Source organism: Limulus polyphemus, unplaced genomic scaffold, assembly GCF_000517525.1.
Source record: "Limulus polyphemus unplaced genomic scaffold, Limulus_polyphemus-2.1.2 Scaffold217, whole genome shotgun sequence".
NCBI lineage: Eukaryota > Metazoa > Arthropoda > Merostomata > Xiphosura > Limulidae > Limulus > Limulus polyphemus.
The window spans coordinates 109,736-135,784 of NW_013665827.1; the positions used below are offsets into that span (position 1 = coordinate 109,736).

The 26,049-nt window shown below is 30.6% G+C and overlaps 1 protein-coding gene across 1 annotated transcript in view; it reads right to left on the minus strand.

Annotated features, from left to right (window-relative positions):
- Positions 1 to 11,569: 11,569 nt before the first annotated feature.
- LOC106478494 (vesicular glutamate transporter 1-like) overlaps positions 11,570 to 26,049 on the minus strand; it is a 168,785-nt gene continuing 154,305 nt past the window's right edge. Inside the window, exons 12-13 of the mRNA XM_022382106.1 lie at positions 18,799 to 18,926; positions 11,570 to 15,355 (exon numbers count right to left, since the gene is read on the minus strand). Of these exons, the coding sequence (XP_022237814.1) occupies positions 15,011 to 15,355; positions 18,799 to 18,926 (473 nt within the window). The 3' untranslated portion in view covers positions 11,570 to 15,010. The remainder of the gene's footprint in view (positions 15,356 to 18,798; positions 18,927 to 26,049) is intronic.

Sequence of the window (26,049 nt, forward strand, 5' to 3'; positions counted from 1 at the left end):
AACTACATCACTGTGACTGCAGACCATCATGTGCTGCCATCTGGAAGCCTTCAATCTTAACTCATTTCAGGCATTATGAAATAAATTATCACTGGCAACATTTAGCCGAACTAGAAATTTTCAGCTGAACTTATTGACAGCCAGAATTAATTATTGCGCTTTTATGTCAGTTTACACTAATAGTATATATATATGGGACTTCTGCGTCACTTAGAAAGAAATGAATTCAAAGAATACAAAATACCGAAAACACAAAAAAATCATAAAAATAGCTTAAAATCGTTAACAATCAACGAAAAATGATAATCATCAATCAAACTTTTCTTTTAGCCCTGCTCTCCATGCCTCAATTATTACCTCTCACATGGATAGTATGTTGGTTCTACGCCAGCTAGATGGAAAATAGTTAAAAAATTAAATTTTATTAAAAAATACAACGGGTCAGTCAGAGTTTCAGCCCTTTAAAACATAACCCATTTAGAAGTCGTGAAAAATATCGAAAAGTACTTAAAATGTAAAAAGTCTCGAAAAATGCCAAAATTATTCCTCAGTTGAAGCATTATCACTACTTCAACTATATTTATATAACAAAAACTGTTAGAAAATATTTTTTTAAAACTCCAAATACTTTAAAGTAATAATTATTACAAAATGTGCATAGGAAATGCTCACACAGGTTAATGTTAAATCCCAAGTTTAATGATACGAGCTTATTGATTATTTTTCCAGTCTTTCATTCCCTTATTAATAAGGTTACGATCTTTTATTCCATTCATTATTTAATATCTTTCTCAGTTAACTTTTTAATAAATAGATCAGCTAAATATATTTGTAATTTGTTCCAGTTTTCATCTATTAGCACACTAAAATTCTATCGTCAAATTGAGTTCTAATTGTCTTTAATTCAAAGACAGAGAAATTATCTCCTGGTTTTAGTTCATTCCCTTTAGGAGTTTCAGTATATTGAAGTGATCCAACAGCATTTAAATCTTTATTGCTTCCATTTATATAGAAGAAAAATGTAGAAAACGAAAATAGGTCAAAACCGATAAAAATCACCAAAAATCCCTTCAGTTGGAGAGCAACAAAATGAAAAATATTTAAAATAATCAAATTGGCTCAAAATCTATAAAAATAACAATTATTACAAAGTGCTCGTATGTGAGATGAAAAAAAGTATCTAATAATCTTTTGAAATTTTTTGGAGGTATTTCCATAAAAATTGTGAGAATTAACTCAATCATATAATTCTTATAAGCATTAACAAACATAAGTTTGGATAATAAGTATTTCACTTATTTGAAATGGACCTATTTATTTTTTCCCAATTTTTAATTTAAAAACAATATAACTCTCGTGTTTCAAATACTACAGTAATTTTCAAATACACGTTTTCTTTGAGCAACAAATTCCTTTTTTATAAAATCAGAATTATTAATATTTTTTTTTCTTATTAAAATTTCAGTATCATACAATGGAAACTAGCTAGTTATATAATCTATTTTTAATTCCACGTAAGATTCAAACTCTACTGTATTTTTTTTAATTTCTGAAATAGTAAATCGTTTGGTTAATCGATTTATATCATCTACATATTGTTTATTAGAGAGATAGTGGAAAGTTACGGCCTTACAACGCTAAAATCCTGGGTTCAATTCCCCGCGGTGGATGTAAAGGATAACCCAATGTATCTTTGCTCTAAAGCAAACAACAACGATTAGAATTTCTTTCTAATACAAGTGTAGTAATTTGTAATGTTCTACCAAATTCTTCTATTTGGTCAATTTTTTTTCTAATTTTTTATCTACATAGTTTTTGTTGATGCGTCAGTTTTTTCTATCGGTTTCTTAACATTTTAGTTATCAACAGCAAAATTATCATTACCTAATAATAATCCTTTCGGTATATATAAAACGTTTTTACTTCTATTACGATTTTGGTTTTACTATAAACATATTATTCCATTACCGTTAAATTAATAGTATCATTATTATCAGTTGCATCTATGGTATTTCTTTAGTTCTTTTTTTCAATATCATAATTGCCATCATTCGTTAACTTAGAAATGTTTCCAGGTGGACCTATAGGACCCTGAGATGCTTCTTTATATAAATTACCATACGGAAACCAAAACTCATTTATTAGCATCCTTACGTCTCGCTACTATATGGGATTTTATTTAATCTCTTTCGTTTTCTGTTAATTTATTATTTCTCGTGCTGCATTTAACAATATACGATTACTGTCTCTCATATTTCTAGTTATAATATCTGTTTTCAAAAAATTGTTTATTCAAATGTTCCATTTGATTTTTATATTTTTGTTTTAGTTTATATTCACTAGTCTTTCTAATTAATGGTAACGCTTCAAATGTTACTCATTTTTTGCAAATTTTTGCTTCGGGTAATTTTTAACACATAATTAATGAATACAACCCAGAGTCATTGATAAATATTGAGTGTGGTTGTAAATTATCCAAGGACAGGACCCTGTTTCATGACGGTTGTTAGAATCTTGAAAATTATATTTATCTTCAATATCAGTATGATCACGTATTGTATTTCTCATTTTCTGATATTCCAATATTTCGACTAAATCTTTAGCTTTAAACCAAGGATTATTACTTCTATCTAAAATAAAGTATACAGGCTTGTTATTAAACATGAAAGCATTTTTTTAATCCAAATATCCTTCCGATTACTTAGAAACCTTTTTATTAATACAGGTTTGATTTTCTTAAAGAGGTAATTTTGAAAATATAAGAGGTCCTGTTTTAGGAACCCCTTATACGTTTTAACATGTACTATCCATATTATATTATTCTATGATTTTATTTATCAATGGATCCAAATAATATGTTTTAAATCCATCATGATATTCTGTAGGTTTTTACTTCTTGTAGTATTCAGTAAATTTTTCGCTTGTTCTTTTTTCGTTTTTATTCGACTTAACTTAAATATATACTTCATGCATTTACCTTAGTAAAAGATAACAAAATGATGAAACATATCTCTTATCGATAATATCTTTATTAATTTATTAAAGTAGTTCATTCAATATTTTACTTTAGAATAAGGTGTTTTGCTTAGGCCATTACAATGATAACATCTATAATCGAAAACTAATTTGGTTCTACATATACCACATTACTCCGGTGTCAACCTTTCTATTCCACATTCTTTAATTTTAGATGCCACATCATTACTTTCAATTGTTCTAAAAAGTTGTTCGAACTCATCAAAACTATCGTTTTTAATATCCACTTATTTAGAAACTTTATATTAAAATACGAAACAAGACAAAAAATTGTATTGTTTGTAAAGTTAAAACCTATCAACAAATTTAATTAAAATAATAAAACCGAAGATGGTCTAAGATCTTGGTGTAAAAAAATGTGTCAGTGATTATTATAATAAAACTAAAAATGAAAGACGTAAAAAGTTCACTGTGAATGTGGTTATCAAATTATTAAAACACATTTGAAAAAACACAAGGAAAGTTCACTTCATCGAAAGAGATTAAAAAAATTAAAAAGTGTTCTACATGTAAAGAAGAGAAATCACTTGATGAATTTCATAAAAATGAAAATAATGGTGATGTATCTTTAAAAATGTGCTAGTGATAATTATTATAAAACCAAACCAAAATATATACGAAAAAATGTAGTTTGAATGTTGCTTAAAGGTTGTTCAATCATATCTTGAAGAGCATAAAAAAGTTATGCACATATTTAAAAAATGAGAAAAAATGACCTCGATATTAATAAATTTGTTTCCTAATAAATTTATAGCTAATTAAATGGAGCGAACACTTCGATCTAAAACTGTAAAATGGTTAAAATAGTTCACTAGACGAATAGAATATGGCTGTTATTCTAAAATTAGAAAATACATTTTAGTAAAGTCTCTTGTCGATAAGATTCAAAGAGAAATATTTGCTAGAAATTATAGCTTTCATAAAGATCTAATTGTAAAATCGAATAAATCTAGACAGAAAAAATAAAATGATGTTTATGGAAAATATTAAAAACCATCTTTTAAGAAAGCTCATGTTGAAAGTTAACAGGGTGAGAAGGCATTACATAAAAATGAGGTTATTCAAGAAATAGAAACAGGCTATGAAGAACGTTTGAAAACTTATTTAATAAATAACGTTAGTAAGTATAGTAAAGCTCAAGAATTTTTGTTTCATATAGAAAATGTTATTCTTCCTAAAGTTGGTGAGTTAAGATATAAAAGGAATTTAAAAGTTAACATTCGAAAATAAAAATGAAATAATTCTGAAGTCGACTAATTTGGAGAAATATTATAGAAATCCTGCTGACAAATTTTTAAAAGAAATGACTGACTTTGAAGCAAGAGGATCTGGGTTAGTCTTAGTAAGCATTGATAGTTAGAGATTAGAATTCATAAACATAATCCATTGAAAAGTTTATATTATCGAATTACCTAAAAAGATACAAGCTAGAAAAAGGTGTGATAGATATTAAAAACGAAGACCAAGAATGTTTTATATATCATATATCAACATATCTGCATCCAGTAGATGGTAAAAAAATCATCCGGCACGAGTTAGTAATTATAATAAATCAGAACAACAGAAAACTATTAAAGAAGAATTTAAAGAAATTTGAAAAGAAGATGAATATGTCAGTGTGATAGTTGTAGCGTAGTTAGAATCCAAATGTATTATGCTTCAGAGTCATTTGGACACCAATAGTTTTTGAAATGTTGCTGCGTACACGCATAAGTGATTGAAGGTGCATTTAATGTTTACTTAAATGTTCCGTACTGATTTGATACATTCTGTACACATTTTTGCCACTATCGATGGCCTACTGCTGATCAGTGTACCACACGAAAAATACATGCTCTCTCGGTGGGCCTGCCTGGTACTCGTGGATGCCTCTTTTTTTATTAGTTTGTTACGACTTTTTTGTACAACATTTTAATGTTTTGTGCGTACATTAATTCCTGTTAATTAAACAATATTGTTTCTCTTATTTATTTAACCAATTTACCTTGAAAGACATTAGAGGCTAATTTCATACTCGATTTCACATTCTTGTTCTCTGCGGTTTTAAATTCTTGTGTCAAAGAGAGAATATCTAAACAAAACAGATTACTAGAAGCCACACTCAATCCATGTCTGTGCTTGTACTTAACCTCCAACAAGACAGGGTAATCCATGAATTCCCTATTTAACTGTAAACGATTATATATGTGCCAGGATCAATATAATACAAAATTAGCTGGTACGATCAAAAATATTCGTTTAAAGTATACTGTTGATCAAATGCTGCTCTTTATGTTGATTTCAACTGTATCAAAGTTTTATCAAAACAAAATATTAATTATGTTTAGTAAATATTTTGTTAACTGTATCACTAGTTTTATCAAAACAAGACAGTAATTATATTTGGTAAATGTTTTGTTAACTGTATCACTAGTTTTGTCCAGACAAAGCGGTAATTATTTTTGGTTAATGTTTTGTTAATTGTTCCACTAGTTTTGTCAAAACAAAATAGTTATTAAGTTTAGTAAATATTTTGTTAACTGTGTCACTAGTTTTATCAAAACAAGACAGTAATTATGTTTGGTAAGTGTTTTGTCAAGACAAGATAATAATTATGTTTAGTAAATGTTTTGTTAACTGTATCACTAGTTTTGTCAAGACAAGACATTAATTATGCTTGGTAACAATTCTGTTAACTGTATCACTAGTTTTGTCAAGACCAGACAATAATTATGTTTAGTAAGTGGTTTGTTAACTGTATCACTAGTTTTGTCAAAATCAGACAATAATTATGTTTAGTAAGTGTTTTGTTAACTGTATCACTAGTTTTGTCAAGACCAAACAATAATTATGTTTAGTAAATGTTTTGTTAACTGTATCACTAGTTTTGTCAAGACCAAACAATAATTATGTTTAGTAAATGTTTTGTTAACTGTATCATTAGTTTCGTCAAGACAAGACATTAATTATGTTTGGTAAATGTTTTGTTAACTGTATCACTAGTTTCGTCAAGACAAGACATTAATTATGTTAGGTAAATGTTTTGTTAACTGTATCACTAGTTTTGTCAAGAACAGACAATAATTATATTTACTAAATGTTTTGTTAACTGTATCACTAGTTGCGTCAAGACAAAACATTAATTATGTTTAGTAAATGTTTTGTTAACTGTATTACTCGTTTCGTCAAGACAAGACATTAATTACGTTTGGTAAATGTTTTGTTAACTGTGTCACTAGTTTTGCCAAGACAAGACTTTAATTTCGTTTAGTAAATGTTTTGTTAACTGTATCACTAGTTTTGTCAAGACAAGACATTAATTATGTTTGGTAAATATTTTGTTAACTGTATCATTAGTTTCGTCAAGACAAGACATTAATTATGTTTGGTACATATTTTGTTAACTGTATCATTAGTTTCGTCAAGACAAGACATTAATTATGTTTGGTAAATGTTTTGTTAACTGTATCACTAGTTTTGTCAAGACAAGATATTAATTATGTTTGGTAAATGCTTTGTTAACTGTATCACTAGTTTCGTCAAGATAATACTTTAATTTCGTTTAGTAAATGTTTTGTAAACTGTATCACTAGTTTTGTCAAGACCAGACAATGATTATGTTTGGTAAATGTTTTGTTAACTGTATCACTAGTTTCGTCAAGACAAGACATTAATTACGTTTGGTAAATGTTTTGTTAATTGTATTCCTAGTTTTGTAAAGACAAGATAGTAATTATGTTTAGTATGTATTGTGTTAACTGTATCACTAGTTTTGTCAAGACAAGACATTAATTATGCTTGGTAACAATTCTGTTAACTGTGTCACTAATTTTGTAAAGACAAGATAGTAATTATGTTTAGTAAGTGTTTTGTTAACTGTATCACTAGTTTCGTCAAGACAAAACATTAATTATGTTTAGTAAATATTTTGTTAACTGTATCACTAGTTTCGTCAAGACAAGACATTAATTATGTTTGGTAAGTGTTTTGTTAACTGTATCACTAGTTTTGTCAAGACAAGACATTAATTATGTTTGGTAAATGTTTTGTTAACTGTATCACTAGTTTTGTCAAGACAAGACATTATTTATGTTTGGTATATATTTTGTTAACTGTATCATTAGTTTCGTCAAGACATTAGTTATGTTTGGTAAATGTTTTGTTAACTGTATCACTAGTTTCGTCAAGACAAAACATTAATTACGTTTAGTAAATGTTTTGTTAACTGTATCACTAGTTTCGTCACGACAAGACATTAATTATGCTTGGTAAATATTTTGTTAACTGTATCACTAGTTTCGTCACGACAAGACATTAATTACGTTTGGTAAATATTTTGTTAACTGTATCACTAGTTTCGTCACGACAAGACATTAATTACGTTTGGTAAATATTTTGTTAAGTGTATCACTAGTTTCGTCAAGACAAGACATTAATTACGTTTGGTAAATGTTTTGTTAACTGTATCACTAGTTTTGCTTTAATCCAGAATCATATGGAAAAATGGCAATTTAGTATCTTCTGTGACACTTGGTTCCCCAATCTTATTACAAAATATAATTAATATTAATGATTTATAGAACATAAAATGTTTTTATTGTTGCTTACTTTAGTTTCAACACATTACTTAGTACTCAAAATTATTTACTGAAGTTATATAACAATTTCTAAAAACGCTTGGCGTAGAATATAAAGTGTTCTATATTTGAGTTTATTTCATTCACTGCGTTATGCTTCGTACTACTCATATGTCACTGATGCTTTATACCAAATTGTCTAAAAAAGTTTGAGCAGAATTTAAAGTGCTTTTGCAATGTCTTGTTTCAGTTTCAAAATGCTGCTTGGCAATCACTATAAATTAGAGGAGCTTTACGCCAAACTAGCTTAATCCATTAGAATAGAAAATAAAGTGTTTTCTCTATAGTTTACTTAATTTACAACAATGCACTTAACACTCTTTTTGCGTTCGTGAAGTGTTACACCAAATTATCTTAAACCTCTAAAATAGAATATAATGTGGTCTTTACTATAAATAGATTCAGTTACATGCTACTTAGCACTCATCATGCTTTACTGAAGCTTTATTAAACAAAAGTGTCTAAACCTATTAGTGTACAATACAAAATGTTTTTCTATAGTTCAGTTCAGTTACAACATTGTGCTTAGCACTCATCATGCTTTACTGAAGCTTTATAAAACAAAAGTGTCTAAACTTATTAGTGTACAATACAAAATGTTTTTCTATAGTTCAGTTCAGTTACAACATTGTGCTTAGCACTCATCATGCTTTACTGAAGCTTTATAAAACAGTGTCTAAACCTATTAGTGTACAATACAAAATGTTTTTCTATAGTTCAGTTCAGTTACAACATTGTGCTTAGCACTCGTCATGCTTTACTGAAGCTTTATGCCAAACTATCTAAAATCGTTAGAGTAGAATATGGAATTATTTTTAATATTACTCATACTTAAGATATAACATGCCGCTGAGTATTCACCATGTATGAGTGGAGATTTTCAGTAAACTGTGTAAAACAGTTACAGTAGAATATAAAGTGTTTTTACTATAGTATACTTTAGTTTCCGCGAAAGGGGCCGAAGTCCACCTGAGGGGTCATTTTTCAAACCACTCGCACCACTACACAGTAGTGGGTTGTCTGTCAGTCAGTCAGTAGACGTCACATAAGAGACGTTTAAAGTTGCATTTTATACTGTCGTGACGTCAGTAAAACGTGCACATGCCATGAATCACGAGCATAATTATATACTCTGTAAGCTACAACACAGCATGACATAGAACTTCAAAACAAAGAAATGAATATATTTCTTACTCTTAATTTTGGTTTTATTTACTCTTGAAACAGAACACTTTCGGAAATCCTGCGCAAGTACATCTAGTTCCATGAGTTAGTGAAGCTTTATACAAAATATGTTTAAAACCGTTAGCGTAGAATATAATGCGTTTAACTACAGGGTACTTCAGTTAAAACATGCCGCTTACTACTCATCGTGTGTTAGTGAAGCTATGTAACAAACTCTCAGATACCGTTAGAGTATCATATAGAGAGTTTTTACTATAATTTACTCAGTTACAACATCAAAAAATGATACTGATTGTTACCTCTTTATTGTTGAGAACGTGATCACTCAGACGATACGTGAGAACTCTTTTTTTTTTACAGTTTACAACATGTGAGGAAGAATATTTTTTAAACAGGTACGACGTTTCGATCACTGGTGTGATCATTCTATGTACTTGAGAATAATTGTACCAGTAATCGAAACGTCGTACCTGTTTAAAATATATTCTTCGTTACTGTAAAAGCTGTAACTAGTAAAAAATACCTATTATTAGTAAGAAAACTCAAAAGAAACTATTCATAATAACTCATTTTTTATTATTTTGAATAATATCGGCTGTTTTGTTCTGTTAAGACTGTGCTTGTGTTCAGTGAGGTGTCTATCTCTTGATAAAACCGTAAGATGAAGCGTTAAAGAAATAAAGAATTTTCATTGGATACTGGTTGTTTCTCTTCACTAAACACGTTTACACTCCTTGATTTCACTAAACATTAGTGAAACTTTATACCAAAATGTTATGGTGCGAGTGCCATTTTCAAGCTGGCGAAGCATGATTATAATTAATTATACTTGTCATAAGATATTAGTGTTAAGCCTATTATATTTTTAACACTGGATTCTTTATCTAGTCCTTTAGATATTTTCAAGAATTAGAAAAATGTATAATGATAGTATCCAACCACACATTTTTGCCACGTCCAGTGCCGACAACGCCTAATATTCATGACTTATGAGAAGCTTCGCCAGCTTGGAAAATACATTCACACAATAACAATAGTGTTTCTACCACTACTGCGTTGTTGTGCTCCAGCTGGCCCGATGAGCTCTGAATTGAGCGAAACGCGTCGTCGGCAATAGAGATGGTGAACATAGTGTGGTTGGACTACTATTATTATACACAATTCTAAATTTTTTTAAATCCATTAAAAACTAGATAAATAATGTCTTGTGACAAGTATGATTATTTATAACAAACTGTTTAAAACCGTTAGATTAGAAAGTAGTGTTTACTTCAGTTACAATGTGCGTGCTCAGCACTCACCATGCGTTAATGAAGCTTAATACAAATTGTCTAGAACCGTTAGATTTAGATGTAGTTGTGCATTAATTTGAATCTTAAATACGAAACTTTACACTTCCCGGTTGTCAGTTATGATGAATGATTCTAAAGAATATCGATATATCAACCCATTGATGAAAACAAACAATTATGGTTTGTTTATAAAAAATATCCATCATCACACAAATACCAACTGAATATAACCATGTTTCTCACTACAACGCATACTCATTTAGGAAACAGTATCATTGTATATTTATCTTCGTACTCATATTCAAGCACCATACAGCTGCATATGTTTAAAGAAAAAAAGAGTAAATATCAATTTTAGATATAGAAAAAATAGTACATAGTCAATGAATAGTTGAGACGGAATAATTACTATATGCAATTGAAGTTAGAAATTATGTGATTCTGATTATTAATTTGTTTTATAAAATACAAATGTGTAGAAACATTCAATCGCTTATTCATAACGTTCATAAAACACTTGTTCTATGCGAGTAAATTAAAGAAAGTAAAATATTAATTTGTACACATTACCGAAACCAGATTTGGTTTATACGACTAATCAGTTGATTATAAATCATTGTTCACTTGAGGGTTTTACTATGAGAAATATTCATCCTAATGTTTCATTATTGGTGTCAAATAAACATCGAACTCCAAATCCAACTTCAGTTGATTGACAGTTCAAAAACTCTGAAAATATATAATAATAAATCAACACCGAAACTAAAACCTTAAACTGCTGTTTTTGAATTTTTTTTCAGTCTATTGAAGCCTTATAAGTTGACTATAAGTCGATTAATAGGTATTGGTTATCAGTTAACTTCAATTAAAAACGTTGCGGTAAAATTGATGTGTTTATTACTGATATTTAGTGATATGACATGGAACGTAAGCTTGCAAGACTAAAAGAAATAATTCACTTTGTATATCACTATAACATACTTTATTTACAACACTTGACACAAATTGCACCCTTTTTATCTTCATAGCTATATTTTTAGTAAACTACAGTTTTTATTGGAGTGACTTAACAATTTCAGTTATATGACTAACAGAAACCATTGTGACTTGACAAATGAAAATCAAACAATGAACATTATTTTAACAGCTTTCACCACATCTATGCTTCTGAAGCTCCCTAACACATTTATATAACAAGAACACGTGAGAAAACAAGCGACTAGAATTGTTAGATTTTAAATTGAACATTTTCATCTTGAACTGATGCACCTATTTTGGTTTTCATCAACTTACAAGAACAGCAAGCATTAAACATTCAGTACAGTATAATGACATTCAAAAAAGTTGTGTTTGAATTTGAGAAATATACATGCAATTAATATTGATTACTTGTTGTAATCTGGCGAGTTAAAGAACGTATTTTGTTATTTTCAAGGTTAATTGCATTTAATGCTAACACAACACATCCATTTTGATATTTTACAGAGTGGGTTAACAGAAATCAGTCGTTTTAAACACAACGCTATATATATATATGTCATAGAAAAAATGTTTTCACCAAAATTGAAATATAATAATTATAATGCAAGTTTAATTTGTCATTGTACATAGAACACCTAAGGTCGTAACTATTGATGTGAAATTATTTTTGACAATTCAAATATTAAACAACTACAACAACAAAATAATAACATTATTCACAGGCTGAAAGACTACAATTTTACTATTTGAACAATCTGCTGTAAATATTAAATAATCAAATGTCAACGTTATTTTCGACTGTGTTCAAAGTACAGGCAGTTTAATTTGCTTTTAAAATCAAACGTGGTAAAATTTTAGTATTATGAATCATTCTGATGGTTTTTTTTTTGTATTTGCTACTTTTAAGCATGGGGTTTCTTAACGGGATATGTAAGGCGTGGCCTACTTATTATTTTTAGCATGCTCTACTGTGAAACAAACTTTACTGGGGACCTTTATCACGCTATTTACCTAAGCTGCTCGCAAAAGAATACAAAAAAAAAGCCAATCATAAATATTTTGAGAATAGAAAAGTGGAAATTTTGTTCATTTGAAAAGTAGTTGGAACATAAAAGTTTCATTAAGATTTTCTTTTAACGGTCTCTTTGTTTGCATTTTAATATTATATAAATATTATTTCAATTTCGAAAGGGTTTATCAAATTGTTATAGATTACATACACTGCTTAGTCACTTAATACATGCACAACGAAAATGATTTTGAAAAAACGAACTATCAAAATACGAAATATTGTAGGACATGTTTCAAATTTTATAATCCCACAAAAACAGATTTCTCGGGATCGAAAAGAAATTCGTATATCAGTATATACTAATTAATGTTTAGCTTTTCAAAGGTGAACTTATGTATGATGTTATAAATATTCTTTGTGTACTTGTGTAAAAATGCATGTTTTAGTGAGGCCTGACGTTGATGTGGTGTACAGGATAATGCTTGGTGCGTTTAGTATCTTAGAATTGTCGTGTAAAAAATAACATAATATTTTAGTAAGATCTAAAGCTACGTAATGTGTCGCAGGGCAATGTTCATTGTCTTATAATAGTGTACACGCGGTGTTAATGTGATGTCACAAAGCAATGTTCGTTTTTATTGCATTACAATTGTCGTGTAAGTATTACATCATGTCACAGTGAGTAATGAAGTATAGTATCTGTCGTAGAGTAGTGTACTTCTTGTAAGGCCTAATGATTGTCCTTTAATTATTACACGAGGATTTTGCCGGAATTTTGTCAGGTATTTACGTTATCGTATAATGTGTGAGGATTTGAGGTGTGTTTAGTTGGACACAGTAATATCAGATATTTAACGTCTCATGTTATCGTGTCATTCCGTGGAAGTGGTAGCGAAATGACTTCCAAACTGGTAAAGTCCGAGGTTTATCACTTCTGGATATCATGCACACAAACAGTGACAACCTGTTCTTCTCTGATTTAAAAACAGAAAGGAAATATATATATATTCAAAGAATCATCTCAGTAATTTCCTTCTATTACTACATATCCCACGTAATTCAATTATGCTGAAATATATCCAAATAAAATGGGACAGAAACTCCTTGCACTTTGTTCTAAAGATGAGATCTTGGACAAATTTCAGCGATGAATTTTTACAGAAAGCGCTTCATGCCTCAACTGTAATACGTAAACCCAAAATAATATACTTTCTTGTTATTAAAGAGAGTGAGAACGTTTTATGTATGTTGTTCATGTAATTATTGTTAGTATTCTGTTTATACCACTGTGAGTCCACGATAGAATTGGATTTACTGAAAAACAAATGGTTAAATCAATAGTGCTTTAGACGGTTAATATTCAAACAGTTTGGTTACCTACTTGCAATTGTCACTTTCAAACTCAGATTTTACACGAATCTTTACGTTTATCTATTGTATCTGGATACCGCACGTTAATGAAATGTACTAATAATATTTATTAATTTGTGGAATACACATCAAGATTTCAATAAATATGTGCTTTCAGTTCTCTTAGTCTCTCTTACATGAGAAAATAAATACATTCTGTATTGTGGAATTACTTATCATAGATTGAGACAGTTACATAGAAAAATTCCCGCTTTTAAATAACCAGATCAACTAAAAATGAGATCTTCCTTCGACGAAAAATATATTTACACTATACACTCAGTTGGTTAAACAAATAAGTTTTATGTCTTAGTTCTCTTTTAAGTAGATATGTAGTGGTATATATATAAATATATATTTCATGACCATATTTGAAATTTTAATTTGATGAAATAAAAATAAGTGTGCTCGTGTTATCAAACAATATCTTCCTCTCTCTCTAGATATTATCACAAAAACACTTTTTATATATTTTAAGACGTACTTGCCTTTTTTTAATCTTAGTTACTAAAACAAAAATATGGTCGAGTAAGGAATATTTGTTTCAAATAGCAGAGAAAAAAAAAACACTCCGTTTAATCATAAACCATTTTCATAACTTTGGTTCCTGCTCATTGGTGTATATTAAAATCTGAACACAGCATCAAATTACATACACGATGTAGCTTTTCACCAAGCATTTAGCAGACCCCTGTAGTTTTGATTAGAACGTGTTAAATCAAATTGGGAGGAAGAGATCTGTACGATATCCATTTTGATAGAAATCTTCCTGTAACATCGTGTATATTAACCCACATAAATTTTATAGCTTCGAGGCGTGACCTTTAAAGAAAGGATTGCGATACGAAGTAAAAGAACGTAATAATAAATAATAGTTTAAATTCAGTACATCGAGGACAGTAGATTGTACAGCTACGACCCAATTACAATCGAAACATATTTTCTTGAATAATATATCAATTTTTAACTGCAAAAGTTTCATTGTTGTAAACGTCAAGTTTAAAACCTCTTATAAATTCAGTTTCTTTCTGTAATCGTAGTTCTTCTCTTCTTAAATAGAATGAAGTAATGAAAGAACTAGTTTGTAGGAATTAAAGACAATCAAATATTAAGGATAATAGGCAACGAAACTACCTCGTTTATCTTCTTTATATAATGATGAGTTTTGAATAATACAAATAATGATAAAAAACATAACTATGTGCTGTTTTTATATAGAATGTTTCCTCTATATCAGAAATACGAAAAACTTCTTATTCTACGAACAACGACCAGAAATGGAGGGACAAAGAGCTGATCATCACAACACTCAGTATAATAGATTGAAGTCTATTAATCATCACCAATTCACAACATTTTATTTTCTCAAACAGAATCATAATGAAATGGAATATATTGATGATAATATATTATTAATAATAGTAATTTTGAAACATTTATATTGCTTTGGCATTTAACAACTAATATTAACAACTACCTTAATACTCTCTGTCCTCAATACTTCCATGCATATAACGATCTGTAGGGGGCGCTTGCACTGGTTCTTTTTTCATGTCGAACATTGGCTGTTGGCTATCGACTGTGGCGCCATAAGAAGGTTGCTTGACACCTGCAATAGCTATAGGGCCTGTGACGTCACCATTCTTTGATTGATTTTCATCTTTAAATGCATTTTCGAGTGGATTCCAAGATGCACCTTCGTCCTTCACTGGTGGCTCTGCCCACGATTGTAATTCTCCAGAGGCGAAAATAGCATAAAACGTCACCCCAGCGAAATGGATTAAACTAGCAATGAGAAACACCTTCTCCCATTCAGCAGCAGTCTGAAAGTCATTAATAAGTAATTTTAGTACATATATTAAATAGCGTAGAATGAAAATCTTTTTACATAGAACTTTTTAACATTTACATAATACTAAGAAAGTGTAAGAAACATTGTACAAAAGAACGTATTTACCTCAAGAGTAACCAATTTAGTAAGTGTATTTTATCAACAACAGCTTAATTACTAGAGAAGAGCTTTACAAATAATCCAATAGATGGCAGCAGCCGTCAGTATACGAACGAAAAACAATAATGCAGTCTTTATGTTTATCAAATTAAATGGGTCCTACTTTTGGAGTAAAAAGGAAGTGAGTGGCAAAGTCCTACTGGGGGTCCAGAAATGTTGTAATCCTCCCTGAAAATTGTGCATCTTCAAGGTATCTGTTTTAAACGAATATGAATGCACTTGAGGGATGCCACTGTAACTATTACCCTCACCCCTCATGTATCTTCCACAGTTATACCTTAGGTTTAGGTAATGCACTTTATAAAAACAGTGAAGTGTCTCTAAAACCTATTTTGCAAACACCATGTTATAATCTTGACACTACAAACAAACAAACAACAGCAACAAAAAGAATTCATTAATTAAATACCTAATAAAAAACAATTTATTACAATACTTAACTAGAATAACTCCAAGAAATTTAATTGATTTCAAAGTATTGATTCATACATCTTTTATGAAAAACAGTCTGAATTTTGAAACAAATGTGCATGTATTAAGATAAAAAAAACAACTTTAAATGTCAAAATATTTTGTCAATTTGTAACTGCTAGATCTTATCAATGAAATGCCAGAAGAGTTGATAATTACTCAAGAAACTCGCGTGAAAACAAACACAAACTACCAAACTTTACGAGAGATAAAGAAATGTATATAAGTTTTAAAAAAATAATCAACAAATTAAAAGAAAAATAATAACAATAAATTCTGCAAGCTAAGACTTCTCGCCAAATACGTAACATATATGAAGCTAACACCGTTCAGTATCTAACAATGATCTCATCACATCAGTTGAATAATCATTGCATTATATTAATGAATAATTGTGAGTACGTTCATATTAGATTAATAAACAAAACGATCATTTATTTATCGCATATAGATTACATCTGTTTTGTTGAATATTTTACAAGCTTAGTACACGTCGATGAATGGACATCATTATATATATATTATTTTCTATTTCACTAGTTTGCCATTACGTAAAAATGTACGCACAGGGTTAATAAAAATATTGTTTTAGAATTGATAGACAGAGACCGCAGTTCAAAAATGTTTGAATGTATCAGAGTAATAAACGTTTAATAATATTATCGCTTAATATACGAGTTAATGCGAAATAAAATTGAAACAAAACAAAGCTGAAAGATAATTAGGTCTTTCGGTCATTGTGCAATATAAATTTTTCTAGAGACGGATTTCAGAGTTAACAGTCGTTTCGAAATGTTAGCACCACGAAGAATAACCGTTAGTTTTAATACTACTTCTGAGGAAATGTCTAAATCAAAGCTGTGTTTTTCATAGAAATGAATTATTTAGTTGCATATTAACATATAAGTTAAAAATTAGTGGGTATGTTGTGATTTAGTTGCGAAAATTTAACGGAATACAGCTCATTCTTTCTAAATAGTTCACGTTTTCTGAACTTCTTGCGTTGTTTATTATTAACTGTTACTTCCAATGTTTTTCACTAGGTGAGCATGAATTAAATATGTGACTCACAGTTGGTTATAAGTGTTTGATTCTTGTCACTGGGTTATTCTGAGAACAATTCTGAATGGATTTTTAATATTAGTCTAACTATAATTTGCATTCGTCTCTTTAAATAACACTGTTTCAGTGGAATGATATAACTATACAATAGATTTGTTTTTTATAATAAAGCCCGAAGCTACACAATGGACTATCTGTATAAGCCTGCAGACATACAACTTTGTCACTGAGGGGCTTACAATAGAAGAGGGCTTAAGATATTAACAGATTTAGAGGTGGTTGTTTTAATAAGCCACTATAGTAAAGCGTGGTAGTGTGTTCTAAAGACAGCTTAGCAACTGCTGTTCTAAAACCTAAGAAATGTCAGGCTTTTAAAATAGTTCTAAGTCTGCATATATATATATAAGGATATCAAGTTTTCCAATCAATCTAAATCTCTATGAATAAAATAGTTCTAAAAACTTCCAGGAATGTGCTTGCTAAAACCGAATATCAAATGGACTGTAAAGTACTTAACATCACACACAATTAAACCTTCCGCATAGCCTGAACACTAGACTTCAGCTCATTTGCGCCGTGTTGTATTTTATGGAACAATCCACCTATTGTACTGCATCAACTGTAAACTGCCTCTATAAATCATATTGAGCTTGTATTGAAACCTCTGTTTCACATTCCGCTCGACTTCGTCACATTAGCAATAATACACTCGAATCCCCCCACTGATAGAGTGCCGGGGGATTAAGATGGAAACCACACGACCGTTTGATGAAGGTTTTCCCAGCTTAACGAATTCCAGGAGAGCTCTGAGACTTACTGCGCCCGCAAAGCCTTTTCTCTATTCACAGAATCTTGTTTTCCCTACCTCTGCTTCGGAACGGCTTTGATATCCTTTCAAACTGAATAAATCAGTTCCTGTTTGTGGCCTAGTGGGGGAGAGTTTGCGACCCCAACTGCAAGTTCGTTTTATGGTGTGTATTGCGTTATAGCTGAAATGACGCGTGAAATTTTCAGCAAACATTTTGGAAAGAATGTCAGGATCAAGACATCAAACAGCTAAAATTTGTCTTGGGCTAAAAAAAGCTGGAATTTACTTATCACATATAAAGTTTAAAAGTGCTATACCAAATGTATAAATAAAACCTGTCCTCAATGTAAAAGTTCTTGGTTAATTTCCGGCGCCAAAGTGAGGATGATAAGCTGTGAACTGTTGTATTCGTGATGTGAGACGATACATTATATTAAATGTTTTTAACTGAATATATATATAATTAAATAATTTTACTAGCTGCTCAAAAGTCAACTTTATTTTGCCAAGAAGATCCAGTGGAAAATATACTTACACGAGAAAAGTTCAAATACTGCATACCAGAAACAAACACGTGCTGTAATGATGCAGTGGATACGTTTGCTGATTCGTTTTGACAAGAAACGTAATTTCTAGTACGTAACTTATGTTGCTGCCATCTATTTGCACATTGAAAAGGAACATTTGCATCTACACAGTTTCCAAAAGTAAGTGCTTTATTAATCTACTTTGACGTATCCTGGTCACGTACATTTATAATTTTCTCTCTTTTAAAATATAATGGAAAGAATGATAAACATGAGTCGTTCCTGGCGGAGACTCTCGTGGGATATTAATATAATAAAGCATATTACATTTAAATAATTTTATTAATAATTTGACTAAGTAACCTAAACAACTAGTATCGATCTTACCGAATGTTTGGTGAGGGTCTCCACAACTATTGGGCAAATCATTCCGGATAAAGTGCCAAACCCGTTAGACATTCCCATCAAAATACTTGCGTAACGAGGAGCAATGTCCAAATGGTTGACATTAAAACCTGTAAAGATATCCTTTTTAAGAGTACCACACACAAAACAAACACGAGTGGTGTTTTAACATTTTTTCTTAACTGCTAGATATTCAATTATATAATAGTTCTCTATATCACTAAAAATAAAACATTTATAACAAATATGACGTTTTTATTGATAAATAGGTTAAATACAAACACGTAATCTTTTTTCTTTCCACCATCGATACAACGAAATATTCCACCCACTTAAGCTGTAGGTTCTAGACAAGAGTGACAGACGATCTCTTAGTGTGGATGGTGGAGTGCTGCTGATTGGCTATCTTCCCTCTGGTCAATAGTTCAAAATTAGGGTCTACAGCAAAATCAGCAAGTTTAAAATTATATAAAGTCTATAAATAGATTAATTATATTTCATATCACAACTCTTTCGGTTTATCAAGTTAAAAGTATTCGGTTGAGCACGGTTTTCTGCAAGGATTAATCTACTGGTATTGAAACAACAAGGTAAAATAACTTTGAATTGCACCACACTACTCAGAAGAAAGAAAAAAGGTTATGATTATGATAAAGTATGTAAATAACAAATAGTATTCGAATACAGCCAAATATTTTCACACCTCAAAGTGCACAGTGTGAAAGTACTTTACAAATAATTGAGGTTCAAATTCTTGATGTTGTTAAACGAGTTAAAGTTATCCTAGTTTTTTTTTATTAAGCAGATTGTCTGAATCCGTATACCTGAAAAGACAGTAAGAATTATCTCAAATTTTAGGCCAGTCAGTTTCTAATGCTCGGCAACCTTTCGACATTTGAACCGTAACTTTCAAAATAAAGGTTTTCATTTTCTTCTGCGTAAGATACTGTTCGGCAATATTTCTAAAAACATTTTACGTTTACGTTATTTTTCTAAACATACACGTATAATGTAATTCATAACTTGTAGTTGCAAATACCATTGGTTTCAGATTATTTATGTGGACATCAAACATAACTAAAGTTATGGTTTATTTGCAAAGTGAAGATCAAAAAGTCTACTCCATAGGAATGTATACATTGGCATACAATGTGATATAGAAAACGTCGCTGCGTCAAAAACAAATATATTCCGTTAGAGATAATGGTACGATTTCTAAACATGTTTTACTTATAGTGTAACAACAAATCTCCTGGAGTTATAAATGAGAAACATTTTTCATTATACTACGTGTAGATAAAAGATAAAAAGTTGTTGGATTTTTTGATAAAATATTTCAATTTCATCAGACAGTAAAATTATTAATTATTTGTTAATTCCTTTACTAAAACAAACGTTCTAATTTATATCACATATCATATTAATCTAATTGTACTTTCTTTTATAATACACTATTTGTTGTCTGAGATTTGGAGAAAATTGCAACTTCATTAGTTATGAAGCTGAAATTAGGTCACCACAAACACTGTAACATATTATATCAAACAAATTGTAGTTTTTATCTTTTCGCCACTACGCTGAGCGGACAAATTCGGTAGAAAACTTGTGAATTAGTTATTTTCCCATTACTTCCCAAATAACTCTATTTCCGTTTTTTTATTATTGCCAGGACAGAGCCGGAACGATCATGTCATCAAAACAGCGATAATCCACTCCGATAACCACTTTATTGCTCTACCGTGAGTAAGGTTAACGCGCGAGTGGACACTCAGAAAGACTACGGACAACAAAAATAACCCGAAGTCGTTTAGTCATTTCACAGGAGGCGTTCTGGGAGTCTCGGGCCCTGCACGTACTCAACTATGGATTAGCCACGGTTCCAATGAGTTCTTGATAAACGCGAAGAACGAGAGATCGACAATTTGGATCGAAAAGGATTTTCTATCGCTGATAGAAAGTGAGAAGAACTTTTGTGAATGGGTTCAAATTCAGTGTAACCTTACTGTATAATAAAAATTCAAGCTTATAACGATATCTACAGCAAAAATAAATAGTTTTCATTATTAGTTTCAGGAGATATTCATCAATTTATTCACGTGAGGATAACTTTAACGAATGAGGTCAAATTTAATGTAAGCTGAATGTACAATAAAGTAATATAAATTCAAACTTTTCATTTTAATTTCAGTAATCTTCATCAAGTCATCTGATGAGTATTTATGCTATTAAAAATTAATTCACTGACTTTATCCCATATAAGATATAAAATAAAAAGAATTAGAATTTTCAACATGAATGGCGTCTAATGTGCACGTGGGCTAAACAGCTTGGTCCAAACTCCCCTAGGATTCAGCTACAGCCTGCCCTAATTTTAAGCAACTGATCAGATGAAGGTGGCCAGCCAGTAGCACTCCTGGAATCAAATAATGGGTTTCACTGTCACTATTATAAGGAGCCCACGGTGCGGAGTGAGTTCAGGTCCATCATTTCTCGAACCCAAGATCCTTCAATCCGCAGTCCGATATGTAGTTTTCAAACGACCGATTTAACTTTTCGTTATTTCGTCTTTTGAATCAATTAGTAAGAGGAAATGGCACTGATAATATGACTTCTTTACTGGTGATAGCACATGAAAGAAATAATCTTAATTCGTAATCCTCTTAAAACACAATACGTTAAGATCCAATAACAATGATTAAATCATATTTTACTGAAGTAATCCCTTTAACAGTGTCATCAGTTTTACAAACTAACTGGAAGAAGTTCAAACATCCCAATAAAAATGCTACCAACATTATATTTAAACTACATTTATGTAGTTCAAACATCCCAGTGATAATACCACCACTAATATAACTTAACTCAAAGTACACCTGAAATCCCAGTGATAATGCTACCACAATTACAAACTAACTAGAAGTAGACCTTAATCCCAGTGATAATAATACTACGACTATTATAAACTAACTCGAAGTACATTTGAAATATCGAAAGTTATGATAATACCATCACTATTAAAAACTCACTCGAAGTAGACCTGAAATCCCAGTGATAAAACCAACACTATTACAAACTAACTCTAAGTAGATATGAAATACCAGTAATAATACCACCACTATTATAAACTAACTAGAAGTATATATGAAATCCCAGAGATAATACCACAAATACTATAAACTTCCTAGAAGTGGATCTAAAATCCTATTGATAATACTACCACTATTACAAACTAACTCTAAGTAGATATGAAATACCAGTGATAATATCTTCACTATTATAAACTAACAAGAAGTATATATGAAATCCCAGAGATAATACCACTATTACAAATTAACTCTAAGTAGATAAGAAATACCAGTGATAATACCACAACTATTATAAACTAGATCGAAGTAGATTTGAAATCTTGGTAATAATACCACCACTACTATAAACTAACTAAAAGTATACCTGAAATCCCAGTGATAATACCACAACTATTACAAAATAACTGGAAGTAAACCTAAAATCTCAGTGATAATACCATCACTATGATAAAGTAACTAGAAGTAGACGTGAAATCCCAGTGAAAATACCACCACTATTATAAACCAACTCGAAGTAGATCTCAAATCCGGAAGATAATACCCCCACTATTACAAAATAACTGGAAGTAAACCTAAAATCTCAGTGATAATACCATCATTATGATAAAATAACTAGAAGTAGACCTGAAATCCCAGTGAAAATACCACCACTATTATAAACCAACTCGAGGTAGATCTCAAATCCGGAAGATCATACACCCACTATTACAAAGTAACTCGAAATAAAAATAAAATCCCAGTATTAATATCACCAAAATTACAAAATCACTAGAAGTCTACCTGATTTCCTGGTGATAATACCACCATTATTACCAAATAACTAGAAGTAGACCTGAAATCCCAGTGATAATACCACAGTTATTATCAAATTACTAGAAGTAGATCTGAAATCCCAGTGATAATACCACAACTATTACGAAATAACTGGAAGGAGATATGGAATCCCAGTGATAATACTACCTCTATTAATACCTAACTATAAGTAGACCTGAAATCTCAGTCATAATACTATCACTATTATATACTCACTCGAAGTAAACCTGAAATCCTCGTGATAATATCACCATTATTACCAAATAACTAGAAGAAGATCTAAATCCCAGTGAAAATACCACCACTATTATAAACCAACTCGAAGTAGTTCTCAAATCGTGGCGATAATACCACCATATAACAAACTAACTCAAAGTAGATCTGAAATTCCAATGATAATACTACGACGATTATAAACTAATTAGAAGTAGACCTCAAATCCCAGTGATAATACCATCACTATTGTAAACTAACTACAAGTAGTCCTGAAATCTCAGTGAAAATACCAAGACTATTATAAATTAACTCGAAGTAAATCTCAAATCGTGGTGATAATACCACAACTTTTATAAACTAGTTCGAAATAGACCTGAAATCTTGGTGATAATACCACCACTACTATAAACTAACTAAAAGTAGACCTGAAATCCCAGTGATAATAGCAGCACTATTACAAAACAACTAGAAATAGATCTGAAATCCCAGTGATAATACCACCACTATTATAAATTAACTGGAAGTAGACGTGAAATCCCAGTGATAATACCACAACAATTACAAAATAACTGGAAGTAAACCTAAAAGCCCAGTGATAATACCATCACTATGATAAAATAACTAGAAGTAGACCTGAAAACACAGTGAAAATACCACCACTATTATAAACCAACTCGAAGTAGATCTCAAATCCGGAAGATAATACCACTACTATTACAAACTAACTCGAATTAGAACTAAAATCCCAGTAATTAATATCACCACAATTACAAAATCACTAGAAGACTACCTGATTTCCTGGTGATAATACCACAACTATTACCAAATAACTAGAAGTAGACCTGAAATCCCAGTGATAATACCACCACTATTACAAACTAACTAGAATTAGAACTAAAATCCCAGTAATTAATATCACCACAATTACAAAATCACTAGAAGACAACCTGATTTCTTGGTGATAATACCACAACTATTACCAAATAACTAGAAGTAGACCTGGAATCCCAGTGTTAATACTACCACTATTACAAAATAACTCGAAGTAGATCTCAAATCGTGGTGATAATACCCCCCACTATTACAAACTAACTCGAAATAGAACTAAAATCCCAATAATTAATATCACCACAATTACAAAATCACTAGAAGTCTACCTAATTTCCTGGTGATAATACCATCATTATTACCAAATAACTAGAAGTAGACCTGAAATCCCGGTGATAATACCACAACTATTATCAAATAACTATAAGTAGACCTGTAATCCCAGTGATAATACCACAACTATTACGAAATAACTGGAAGTAGATCTGAAATCCCAGTGATAATACTACCAGTATTACAACCTAACTATAAGTAGACCTGAAATCCCAGTCATAATACCATCACTATAATAAACTAGCTAGAAGAAGACCTGAAATTTCAGTGATAATACTACCACGATTATAAACTAATTATAAGTAGACCTCAAATCCCAGTGATAATACTATCACTATTGTAAACTAACTACAAGTATTCCTCAAATCCCAGTGAAAATACCAAGACTATTATAAATTAACTCGAAGTAGATCTCAAATCATGGTGATATTCTTTCGAGTTAGTTTATGATAGTGGTGGTATTGTAACTCAGATTTTAGTTCTACTTCGAGTTAGTTTGTAATAGTGGTTTAGAGATGAACTCCCAGTGATAATAGAACCACTATTACAAATTAACTTGAAGTAGATCTGAATTCCCAGTGATAATACTACCACTATTACAAACGAACTAGAATTTGACCCAAAATCCCAGTGATAATGCCACCACTATTATAAACTAACTCGAAGTAGACCTGAAATCCCAGTGATACTACCACCACTGTTATAAAGTACCTCGAAGTAAACATGAAATCCCAGTGATAATACTACCACTATTACAAGCTATCTCGAAGTAGATCTGAAATCCCAGTGATAATACTACCAGTATTACAACCTAACTATAAGTAGACCTGAAATCCCAGTTATAATACCACCACTGTTATAAACTAACCAGAAGTAGATCTTAAATCCTAGTGATAATACCAGCATTATATTAAGCTAACTTGAAATAGACCTGAAAACCCAGTGATGATACCACCACTATTATAAACTAACTAGAAGTAGATTTGAAATAGTGGTCATAATACCACCACTGTTATAAACTACCTCGAAGTAGACATGAAATCCCAGTGATAATACCACCACTAATATAAACTAACTAGAAGTAGATCTGAACTCCTATTGATAATACCACCAGTATTTTAAACTAACTAGAAGTAGGTCTGAACTCCTATTGATAATACCACTACTATTACAAACTAAGTAGAAGTTGAACTGAAATTCCAGTAATAATACTACCATTATTATAAACTAACTAGAAGAAGACCTGAAATCCCAGTTATAATACCATCACTATAATAAACTAGCTAGAAGAAGACCTGAAATTCCAGTAATAATACTACGACGATTATAAACTAATTAGAAGTAGACCTCAAATCCCAATGATAATACCATCACTATTGTAAACTAACTACAAGTAGTCCTGAAATCCCAGTGAAAATACCAAGACTATTATAAATTAACTCGAAGTAGATCTCAAATCGTGGTGATAATACCACAACTTTTATAAACTAGTTCGAAGTAGACCTGAAATCTTGGTGATAATGTCACCATTATAATAAACTAACTCGAAGTAGACCTGAAATCATGGTGAAAATGCCATCATTATCCTTAACTAACTTGATGTATTACGTCGTCAAGAAATTAATTTCGCGTTGTGGAACACTTCATCCACCCCCCCCAAAAAACGTACATCTTGTATAATAGCTAAACTAACCGCTTAAACGTCACGTTAGTTAGCATATATAATGTGTAATATTTTTAATTGAATAGAGTTGTTTACAGTTGTTTCCATCGATTAAAGTTTAGTATAATCTAATCCCTTATAGTGATGGCATACATTCGTCATGTAATGCTGTTTGAATACAAGGAGGGGAACAACGCCTCTGTAGCCACAAAAAAATGTAAAGAAGTCTATGGAAATGTTTTGAACGTTCGTAAGTGTCAACGATGGTACAGCAAATTTCGTTTAGGTGACTTT